Raw genomic sequence first — 11,930 nt, 5'->3', positions numbered from 1 at the left:
GCCCGGCTAGTTTTTTGTATTTTTAGTAGAGACGGGGTTTCACCATGTTAGCCAGGATGTTTTTTTTTTTTTTTAAGATTAATTATCGGCCGGGCGCGGTGGCTCAAGCCTGTAATCCCAGCACTTTGGGAGGCCGAGACGGGCGGATCACGAGGTCAGGAGATCGAGACCATCCTGGCTAACACGGTGAAACCCCGTCTCTACTAAAAATACAAGAAAATTAGCCGGGCGAGGTGGTGGGCGCCTGTAGTCCCAGCTACTTGGGAGGCTGAGGCAGGAGAATGGCGTGAACCCGGGGGGGCGGAGCTTGCAGTGAGCCGAGATCGCGCCACTGCACTCCAGCCTGGGGCACAGAGCAAGACTCCGTCTCCACCGCGCCCGGCCTTTTTTTTTTTTTTAAGATTAATTATCTACTTCAAAAACTAATTATGTGTATACAGTGCAATATTTTAAAACTATCATAGGGCATAGAGTGAATAGGAATTCTCCATCCACTGTGACCCACTTCCCCATATCACAGACAATCATGTTCAAAAAATGTTCTTTTTAAACGTTTTATTTTGTCATAATTTGATTATGGATTGATTGATTTTTGAGACAGGATCTTGCTGTCTCACCCAGGCTGGAGTACAGTAGCACAATCATGGTTCACTGTAGGCTTGACCTCCCTGGCTCAAACAATCCGTCCCCCTCAGCCTCCTGAGTAGCTGGGACTACAGGTGTGTGCCACCACTGCCAGCTAATTTTGGTATTTTTTTGTAGCGACAAGGTCTTGCTATATTTCCCAGGCTGGCATAGAACTCCGAGGCTCAAGCAATCCACTCTCCTCAGCCTCCCAAAGTACTAAGATTACAGGCACGAGCCACCATGCCTGGCCTTCAATATATGTGTTTTAAAGCTGTCCTTTGTTTCATGAATTTAACTTACGTATTTATTTTAATTTTAATATAATTAATTTTTTGTTTAGAGACAAGGTCTCACTCTGTCACCAAGACTGAAATGCAGTGGCATGATCATGGCTCACTGCAGCCTTGACCCTTGACCTCCCCAGGTTCAGGTGATTCTCCCACCTCAGCCTCCTGAGTAGCTGGGACTACAAGTGTACACCACCATGCCCATCTAATTTTTTTAAAATTTTTTTTGTAGAAATGGGGTTTTGCCATGTTGCCAAGGCTTGTCTCGAACTCCTGGGCTCAAATGATCCTCCTGCCTTGGCCTCCCAAAGTGCTAGGATTACAGGCATGAGCCACTGTACCTGGCCTTTGGTTTTTTTTTTTTTTTTTTTTTGAGATAGTGTCTCACTCTGTCACCCAGGCTAGAGTGCAGTGGCGTGATCATAGCTCACTGCAGCCTTTGCCCCCTGGGCTCAAGCAATCCCCCACCTCAGCCTCCTGAGTAGCTGGGACCACAGGTGCCGTGCCACCAGGCCTGGCTAATTTTTTATTTTTATTTTATTTTATTTTTTATTTTTTTATTTTTTTTGAGATGGAGTCTCGCTCTGTCGCCCAGCCTGGAGTGCAGTGGCCGGATCTCAGCTCACTGCAAGCTCCGCCTCCCGGGTTCACGCCATTCTCCTGCCTCAGCCTCCTGAGTAGCTGGGACTACAGGCACCCGCCGCCTCGCCTGGCTAATTTTTTGTTTTTTTTTAGTAGAGACGGGGTTTCACCGTGTTAGCCAGGATGGTCTCGATCTCCTGACCTCGTGATCCGCCCGTCTCGGCCTCCCAAAGTGCTGGGATTACAGGCTTGAGCCACCGCGCCCGGCCAATTTTTTATTTTTTATAAAGAGGGGTTTTCACTATATTGACCAGACTGGTCTGGAACTCCTGGGCTCAAGCGATCCACCTGCCTTGTTCTCCCAAAGGTCTGGGATTATAGGCATGAGCCACACACCTGGCCAATTTTTATTTTTTTAGAGACAGAGTCTCACTGTGTTGTCCAGGCTAGAGTGCATCAGCTATTCACAGGTGTGGTCCCCTTGCCTCAGCCTTCCCAGTAGCTAGGACTACAGGCAGGCACCACCACTCCTGGCTAAATTTTTTTGTTTGTTTGTTTGTAGAGACAGAGTCTTACTATGTTGCGCAGGCTGGTCTTGAACTCCTGGCCTCAAGTGATTCTCCTGCCTGGCCTTCCTAAAGTGCTGGGATTACAGGCGTGAGCCATCACACCTGACCTGTATTTCCTAAAAACAAGGATAACCTCTTCCATAAGCGCAGTATATTATAGTTACCAAAATCAAGAAGTTGGGCTCCATGCGGTGGCTCATGCCTGTAATCCCAGCACTTTAGAAGGCTGAGGTTGACAAACTGCTCGAGCCCAGAAGTTTGAGACCAACCTGGACTACATGGCAAAACGCCATCTTTACAAAAAAAAAAAAAGAGCTGGGCATGGTGGCATATGCCTGTGATCTCAGCTGCTCAGGAGCCTGAGGCAGAAGAATTGCTTGAGTCCAGGAGGTACATGTTGCAGTGAGCTGAGATCGCACCATTGCACTCCTGCCTGAGGGACAGAGTGAGACGCTAGCTCAAAAAAGAAAAGAAAAAAAAAAAAAAAAATCAGGCCAGGCACGGTGGCTCATGCCTGTAATCCCAACACTTTGGGAGGCTGAAGTGGGCAGATCACCTAAAGTCAGGAGTTCGAGACCAGCCTGGCTAACATGGTGAAATGCCGTATCTACTAAAAATACAAAAATTAGCTGGGTATGGTGGCGGGCACCCGTATTCCCAGTTACTTGGGAGGGTGAGGCAGGAGAATCCCTTGAACCTGGGAGATGGAAGTTGCAGTGAGCTGAGATCGGGCCACTGCGCTCCAGCCTGGGTGACAGAGTGAGACTCTGTCTCAAAAGAAAAAAAAAAGAAAAAAAAAGAAATCAGGAAGGTTAATATCAGTACAATTCTATTATCTAGTTACAGGCCTTATTCGGAATTTTCCAGTTGTTCCAATAACATGCTTTAGAGAAAAAGAAAAAAAAAAAGGTTTCTTTTGGCCCAGAATCACATGTTGAATTCAATTATCATGTCTCTCTCATCTCTCTCATGTCCTGTAAGCTGGAACAGTTCCTCCTTCTGTCTTTGTCTTTCGTGACCTTGATATTTCTGAAGAATATAGACAGGGTATTCTGTAGAATGTCTCAGTTCGGGTTTGCCTGATTTTACCCCATGATTAAATTCAGGGTATGCACTTTTGTCAGGAATGTCACAACAAATTCTGTGTCCTCTGTGTGTCATATCAGGAGGCATGTGATGTTGATTTGCTCCATTACTGGTGATGTTACCTTGGATGACTTAATTCAGGCGCTGTTTCTGGCAGGAGATTTTAATTTTCCTGGCTATTGGTAAATTATCTCCCACACAAACCTATGTCTCCCCCAAACCCAGCCCCTGAAGCCTGTGAGATTCTGTCCTTTCCCATCTCACTAGCTAGTTAAGTCTCTGCCCTCCTGGTACCTCTACTCCCACCCCACCTTCCCTTTCTTGCTACCTGGAGGTATTTAGTATGTGGTTTCTTTCTTTTTATTTTCTTTTTCTTTTTCTTTTTTTTTTGAGACAAAGCCTCTCTCCGTCACGCAGGCTGAAGTACAGTGGCGTAATCTTGGCTCACCACAACCTCTGCCTTCCTGGGTTCAAGTGATTCTTGTGCCTCAGCCTCCCGAGTAGCTGGTATTAGAGGTGTCACCACGCCTGGCTAATTTTTGTATTTTTAGTAGAGACAGCGTTTCTCCATGTTGGCCAGGTTGGTCTCGAACTCCTGACCTTGTGTGATCCGCCCACGTTGGCCTCCCAAAGTGTTGGGATTACAGTTGTGAGCCACCCGCCTGGCTAGTGTGTGGTTTCAGAGTGCGGTCTGTGGGGCTCCCCTGGGCCCCTCGCAGGTGCAGCCTGCCCGGGGTTTCCCACAGGCAATACTCTACACAGCCTGCCTTTTTGTTTTTGGTTTGAATTTTTCCCCTACCTGTGACATTCCTCACTGATAACTCATTGTAAATAGGCCAGTTTGCTGGCAAATGTTTTCTTTTTTTGTCTGATAATCCCCTTTCTTCCTTAGCTGGCACGTGTTTTCATGATGGGGAGATGGCGGTGTCTTTTCTCCCTTCAGAGTGGTTTGTGGCCTCAGACTGCTGTTGTGAGGACATGTTTATAAGCTGTTTGGCACAGTTGTGTTTTTTGACTGTGTTAGGCCGTTCTTGCGCTGCTATAAAGAAATACCTGAGACTGGGTAGTTTTTTTTTTTTTTTTAAGATGGCGTCTCGCTGTGTTGCCCAGGCTGGAGTGCAGTGGCGCAATCTCAGCTCACTGCAAGCTCCGCCCCTCCGGGCCATTCTCCTGCCTCAGCCTCCCGAGTAGCTGGGACTATGGGCACCCGCCACCACGCCCAGCTAATTTTTTGTGTTTTTAGTAGAGACGGGGTTTCACTGTGTTAGCCAGGATGGTCTCGATCTCCTGACCTCATGATCCGCCCACCTCGGCCTCCCAAAGTGCTGGGATTACAGGCGTGAGCCATCGTGCCCGGCCAGCCCGGCCAAGACTGGGTAGTTTTTAAGAAAAGAGGCTTATTTGACTCATGGTTCAGCAGCCTGTACAGGAAGCATAGTGTCTGAGCTAGCGGATCTGCCTCTGGGGAGGCCTCAGGAGGCTTTTACTTATGACAGGAGGAGAAGGGGGAGTAGACATGTCACATGGCCAGAGCAGGAGCCAGATAGAGCGAGAGGGAGGCGCCATACACTTGTAAACAGCTAGATCTCACAAAACTCACTCACTATCCTGAGGACTGCACCAAGGGGATGGTCCTAAACCATTCATGAGAAATCCACCCCCATGAACCAATCACCTCCCACCAGACCTCACCTCCAGTGTAGCAGGACGAGCTGCAGACAAAACTCCTCAGACACTGAGTTAAAGAAGGAAGGGGTTTATTCGGCTGGGGGCATCGGCAAGACTCCTGTCTCAAGAGCCGAGCCCCTGAGTGAGCAATTCCTGTCCCTTTTAAGGGCTCACAACTCTAAGCGGGTGCCTGTGAGAGGGTCGTGATTTATTGAGCAAGCAGGGGGTATGTGACTGGGGGCTGCATGCACTAGTAATTAGAATTAGATCGGAACAAAACAAGATAGGGATTTTCACAGTGCATTTCTCTACAGTGTCTGTAATCTATAGATAACAGAACCAATTAGGTTGGGGTCGATCTTTAACTGCCAGGCCCAGGGTGCGGCGCTGGGCTGTCTGCCTGTGGATTTCATTTCTGCCTTTTAGTTTTTACTTCTTCTTTCTTTGGAGGCAGAAATTGGGCATAAGACGATATGAGGGGTGGTCTCCTCCCTTACCAGCACTGGGGATTATAGTTCAACATGAGATTTGGGTGAGGACATAGATGCAAACTATGTCAGACTCTGTGACAATCTTTTTTTTTGAGATGGAGTCTCACTCTGTCGCCCAGGCTGGAGTGCAAGTAGCGTGATCTCGGCTCACTGCAACCTGCATCTCCCAGGTTCAAGTGATTCTCCTGCCTCAGCCTCCTGAGTAGCTGGGGTTACAGGCAGGTGCCACCATGCCTGGCTAATGTTTGTATTTTTAGTAGAGATAGGGTTTCACCATATTGGCCAGGCTGTTCTTGAACTCCTGACCTCAGGTGATCCACCCACCTTGGCCTCCCAAAGTGCTGGGATTACAGGTGTGAGCCACCACACCAGGCCTTTTTTTTTTTTTTTTTTTTTTTTTCTTTTTTAAATAGAGACAGGTTCTCTTTCTGTTACCAGGCTGGAGTGTAGTGGCATAATCATGGCTCACTGTAACCTCAAACCCCTGGACTTAAGCGATCCTCCTCCCTTAGCCTCTTGAGTAGCTGGGAAGCCACCACATCTAGCTAATTTTTAAATTTTTATAGGGATAGGGGTCTTGCCATGTTGCCCAGGCTGATCTTGAACTCCTGGGCTCAAACGATCGTCTCACCTTGGCCTCCCGAAGCGTTGGGATTACAGGTGTGAGCCACTGTGCTCAGCCTGAGTTTCATTTTTAAAGGTGCCCCTGGCCACCCTGTGGAGAATGGACTACAGGAGGCAAGGCAGGGAGAGGGTGGCCAGCGAGGAGGCTGCTGCACAAGTCCAAGCAAGAGACGACGGCGCTCAGATGAGGACGGGCAGTGGCAATTGAGAAGAGTGGGTGGATTTGGAATGAATTAACTGGAGGATGTTGCCTCCTGACGTTGGCCCTGGGGTGGCCGTGGGCTGCTTCCTATGCCTGCTGTGTTTCCTCCCTCACCTCTCCTGCTCCTTCCACTTAGATGTGTCAAATGTGTCAACAAATACTCCACTCCCGAGGCCCTGGAGCACCACCTGCAGACCGCCACTCACAACTTCCCCTGCCCACACTGCCAGAAGGTGGGTGCCACTGTCCTCTTTTCTGGGGCCCCACGCCATAATAGGGGCAAGGAGGTGGTGGGGTGGGGTGCACACCTCACCCTTTCCTTCTCCTCTCTCACCACAGGACGCGCAGGCAGGGCTCAGGGGCTGCTCCACAGATGACACAGTGTTTCTGTCTGGCCATCTCATCCATCACATTCCAGATGTGGCCCTGTCGGGGCTGCTGCTGGAGCCAGGCAGGGCAGGCTGTCCTGGTCCCAGGCCTAGTGTCTGAGCAGCAGCCTCCCAGCTTCCTGATGTAAGATTATCCTTATTACAATTGGCTCTTCTTTTTAATTTTTTTTTTTTTTTTTTTTTTTTTTTGAGACAGAGTCTTACTCTGTCAGCAGGCTAGTGGTTTGATCATGGCTCACCGCAGTCTCAACCTCCTGGGCTCAGCCTCCTGAGTAGCTGGGACTATAGGCATGTGCCACCATGCCAGCTAATTTTTGTATTTTTTGTAGAGATGGGGTTTCACCATGTTGCCCAGGCTGGTCTCAAACTCCTGGGCCTCAGGGACCTGTCCACCTTGACCTCCCAAAGTGCTGGGATTACAGGCATGAGCCACTGCACCCAGCCTAAATTTTTTGTAGAGATGGGGCTCACTATGTTGCCCAGGCTGGTCTCAAACTCTTGGCCTCAAGTGATCCTCCCACCTCAGACTCCCAGAGTGCTGGGATTATGGGTATGAGCCACCATGCCCAGCCTGGATTCTTTTCAGTGACTCTGGAAGCCTCACTAAAGCCTCTTCCTAATAACATCAAACATTCAGGAAGTGCTCCAATTTCTAGTTGTCTCAAAGCTTCATCATTTTGTAAAGTTTATTTGAATCAGTTCCATGGATTGCAATTGATTGCTACAAGAAAAGTCTCTATTAATCTACAGCCCCGCCTGCCCCCCACCACTGCTCCCTATTTTCTTTCCTCTGAATTTATTTGTTAAAGAAACTGGGCCATTTGGTCCAGTGGTGTTCCCTGCAGTCTGGATTTTGCTGATTACGTCTCCCTGGTGTGTTTAACTTGCTACTTCACTCTACTCATTTTCCTTTTTTTGTTGAGGCAGAGTCTCGCTCTGTCTCCCAGGCTGGAGTGCAGTGGTGCGGTCTCGGCTCACTGCAAGCTCCGCCTGCCGGGTTCACGCCATTCTCCTGCCTCAGCCTCCCCGAGTAGCTGGGACTACAGGCGCCCGCCACTACGCCTAGCTACTGTTTTTGTATTTTTAGTAGAGACGGGGTTTTGCTGTGTTAGCCAGGATGGTCTTGATGGCCTGACCCCGTGATCCGCCTGCCTCGGCCTCCCAAAGTGCTGGGATTACAGGCGTGAGCCACCGCACCCAGCCCCACTCTACTCATTTTCTTACAATCATATGTGGCAGATTTTCCAGGACAGCCCTGGTTTCACTTTGGCCTCATTCTAGATGTTTCTAATTATCTAGCCTAATTTTAAGCTTTAGAAGTTGTGGTCCAAGTAAAAGATAACTATGAATTGAGTAAGAACCACATGCCAGATGCTGTTCTGAGCATTTCACCAGAATTTACTAGGAGATAGGTGTACTACTACTATCTCCCTTTACAGGAGGGGAAACCAAGGCAGAAAGGCCACCTACCTAGGAAATGATGGGGCTAATAAGCAGTGGGGCAGCTGGGTCTGTGCCCCTGACCAATGCTCCACCAAAATGAAAGAATGTGTGAATACATGCCCTTCCTTTGCCTGGATTGGAAAGAGATTTTCACTTCTGTGTTTTCTGGCTTTAAAAAAATTACCTTTCGTACAAAAATTAGCTGGGTGTGTGTTGGGCGCCTGTAATCCCAGCACTTTGGGAGGCTGAGGTGGGTGGATCACCTGAGGTCAGGAGTCCAAGACTAGCCTAACCAACATGGAGAAACCTCATCTCTACCAAAAATAAAAATTAGCCGGGAGTGGTGGCTGGCTCCTGTAATCCTAGCTACTTGGCAGGAGAATCGCTTGAACCTGGGAGGTAGAGGTTGCAGTGAGCCGAGATTGCACCATTGCACTCCAGCCTGGGCAACAAGAGCAAAACTCCATCTCAAATAAAATAAAATAAAGTAAAATAAATAAAAGTTAAAAATTACCTTTCCATTGATTTCTTTAGTAATTTGCTCATTTTCCATTAATTCTTTTACTTGTCAGTCATTTGACCCAGACTCTGTACTGGGGAATGAAAGCCCCTCTCTGCCCACTTGGAGCTCCTGTAAGCAAAGGGCTGTCATTCAGTGGGTTAAATGCTGACTTAAAAGTGTGGGTGGACGTTCAAAGGCAGAATTGACTTTGCCGGGCATAGCACCAGGGAGCTAGGGAAGGCTTGACAGAAGCAGTGACACCTGAGTTGGGTCTTGAAGGATGTGTAAGAGTTTGTCAGTAACGAGAGAAAGGCCCTCTGGGTGGGAAGAACATCTGGGCAAAAGCTCAGGGCAGGCGTGTTCTGTCCGGGCTTGTGGGGAGCCATGAAGTTCTAAGGGCTGAGTCTGACAGTCTGGGTCCTGGCCCCGGGTAGCCAGAAAGGAAGGTGTCTCTATGGGGGCTGGAAACAAGGGACCTTTGAGCTCAGAAGATGGCCAGGGGAGGGGGGCCCGGTGAGTCAGACCTGAAGGCCCCTCTTCTCTGCCAGGTGTTTCCTTGTGAACGCTACCTGCGGCGTCATCTGCCCACCCACGGTAGTGGGGGCAGATTCAAGTGCCAGGTGTGCAAGAAGTTCTTCCGGCGGGAGCATTACCTCAAACTGCACGCTCACATCCACTCAGGTGGGTACCCTGCCCCTGAGAACTCCAGCCCAGCCCCTCCCCTCCTCCTCACCCTCTCCTCATCCCTTTCTCTCTCTTCCCATCCCCATCTGGCTCTTCTCCCTGTCTCTGTCAGCCCCTTTTCCCTCTGCTTCCCCATCTCCCTCCCCATCTCACTCAGCCCGTCTCCCCTCCCCCTCACTATCTCCCTCCAGCCCCTCTCCCCACATCTCCCTCTAGCCCCTTTCCCCCTCCCCATCTCTCTCCCATCTCTCTCAGTCCCTGTCTCCCTCTTCCTCCCCCTCTCCCTCCTCCTTCCCCTCTTCCTCCTCCTCCCCCTCTCCCTCCTCCTCCCCATCTCCCTCCAGCCCCCTTCTCCCTCCTCCTCCCCATCTCCCTCCAGCCCCCTTCTCCCTCCTCCTCCCCATCCCCCTCCAGCCTCCCTTCCCTTCCCTCTCCCCATCTCCTTCTAGCCCCCTCCAGCCTCCCTCCGCTGTCCTCTCCCCTCTCCCTCCAGCCCCCTACCCCTCCTTCTCTCTGTTGCTCTCTATCTCCCTCCAGCCTTCCTGCCACCCTTCTGCCTCTTCCCTTGCTCCTTCTTCCTCTCTCCTTCCTGGCCCCTGACCCACCTGCCTTAACTGATGAACAAGGGGTTCCTACCACCACTAGAGCAGAGAAGAGCCCCTGGAGGTTGTGTGGAAGGGACTTTTTTTTTTTTTTTTTCTTTGAGACAGTCTTGCTCTTGTTGCCCAGGCTGGAGTGTAGTGGTAGATCTTGGCTCACTGCAACCTCTGCCTCCCGGGTTCAAGCGATTCTCCTGCCTCAGCCTCCTGAGTAGCTGGGATTACAGGCTCCCGCCACTACGCCCAGCTAGTTTTTTGTATTTTTGGTAGAGACAGGGTTTCGCCATGTTGGCCAGGCTGGTTTTGAACTCCTGACCTCAGGTCATCTACCTGCCTCGGCCTCCCAAAGTGCTGGGATGACAGGCGTGAGGCACTGCACCCGGCCTGTGTGAGGGACTCTTGACTCTGCCCCCTGTGGTGGGGACACTGCTCTCACTGTATGTTCCCACTCAAACCTGGACAAAACGCCGGCTCCTTGTTCCCCAGTTGAAACACACTGACATTTTCTTTTCTGTTAATCTTTAGATTTTTAAATTATATTTTAAAAATTGTTTTTTAATTGAAAAGGATCTAAAGATTGAGAAAACCTGAGGGAAAATCCTTGACAGGACAAAAGCATATATAGTACAAATAAACTCCCTCTCACTTCAGATGAACAATCCAATGTTTTTTCTTTTTTTTTTCTTTCCTATGACCTATGGTAAAAAATACATTCCATATTGCAACCCAAGAAGCACATATATACACATCGGATATATTGCAACAAAAGTTTTACAAAACAGGGTTTTCTATTTTGTCCTGTTCAATTTTAGTTCTTTTATTTTTTATTTTTATTTTTTTTTGAGACAGAGTCTCACTCTATCACCCAGGCTGGAGTGCAATGGTGTGATCTCACTACAACCTCCGCTTCCTGGGTTCAAGCCATTCTTGTGCCTCAGCCTCCCGAGTAGCTGGGATTACAGGCGCCCGCCACCATGCCTGGCTAATTTTTGTATTTTTTGTAGAGACGGGGTTTCACCATGTAGGCCAAGATGGTCTCAAACTTCTGGCCTCAGGTGATCCACCCACCTTAGCCTCCCAAAATTCTGGGATTACACATGTGAGCCACCACGCCCAGCCTATGTTTAATTCTTAAAATAACCACCAACAGGGTGTGACTTGTAGTTTGCAGTTTGCAAAATACTCCTAATTCTCTTCCCCAAAGATAACTGTTAACGGTCTAGTCTGCATTCTTCTAGTTTTATTTTACACGTATATAAAACGCTTGCTTACGTTTGCAAAAGAGAGCACATACTATAACTGATATGCCCTTTTTTCTGATCGTATACCTTGGCGATGTTCCCCGAGGAATGTGTGCTTACAGTTTCCCTGGAGGCTAAATTCTGTAAGTCCCCCTCCCCCAGACCCCCCCCAGAAAGATGTTACCAACAGCACCTTCTTTTTCACATCTGGGTAGTCTTCCTCAATTAATTTTTCATCTTGTATTTAGCCAGTTCTCTATGTATGAACTTTTTTTTTTTTGAGACTGAGTCTTGCTCTGTCACCCAGGCTGGAATCCGGTGGCACGATCTTAGTTCACCACAACCTGTACCACCTGGGTTCAAGGAATTCTCCTGCCTCAGCCTTCCAAGTAGCTGGGATTACAGGTGCCCACCATCACACCCAGCTAATTTTTGTATTTTTAGTAGAGATGTGGTTTCACCATGTTGGCCAGGCTGGTCTCAAACTCCTGACCTCAGGTGATTCCCCTGCCCCAGCCTCCCAAAGTGCTGGGATTACAGGCGTGAGCCATCGTGCCCAGCCTATGCATGAACACTTAAATTACATTTCAGCTATTAGTTTGTACACACAATGCTATGTTGGTCCCTTGGCAACCTTTTGGAAGTGTATCTGTAGTGTATATCCTTAGGAGTGGAAATGCTAGGTTAAAATGCATGTGTAATACTGAGTTTCAGTTTGGGATGATGAAAAAATTCTAGAGACAGATGGTGGTGATGGTTGCATGATGGTGCAAATGTACTTAGTGCCACTGAATTATACACTTAAAAGAAGCTTAAGATGGTCAATTTTCTGTTATGTATATTTCTCCACAATAAAGAAGGGAAAATAAGTAATGCATTGTAAGTTTGATATTACCAAGTTGCACTTTATGGCTTTTAAAAATTATTATTCAAAAG

At 48.6% G+C, this 11,930-nt stretch overlaps 1 protein-coding gene across 3 annotated transcripts in view; it reads left to right on the top strand.

Annotated features, from left to right (window-relative positions):
- ZNF341 (zinc finger protein 341) overlaps positions 1 to 11,930 on the top strand; it is a 60,577-nt gene that overhangs the window by 42,685 nt on the left and 5,962 nt on the right. For all 3 annotated transcript variants that reach the window (XM_025398453.1, XM_025398452.1, XM_025398454.1), the window contains 2 exons: positions 6,273 to 6,369; positions 9,019 to 9,151. In XM_025398453.1, the coding sequence (XP_025254238.1) occupies positions 6,273 to 6,369; positions 9,019 to 9,151 (230 nt within the window). The remainder of the gene's footprint in view (positions 1 to 6,272; positions 6,370 to 9,018; positions 9,152 to 11,930) is intronic.

Source organism: Theropithecus gelada, chromosome 10 (assembly GCF_003255815.1).
Source record: "Theropithecus gelada isolate Dixy chromosome 10, Tgel_1.0, whole genome shotgun sequence".
In the NCBI taxonomy this organism is placed as follows: domain Eukaryota; kingdom Metazoa; phylum Chordata; class Mammalia; order Primates; family Cercopithecidae; genus Theropithecus; species Theropithecus gelada.
The sequence above is the reverse complement of the archived record's forward strand: the minus strand, read 5'-3'. Positions and strand labels throughout refer to the sequence as shown.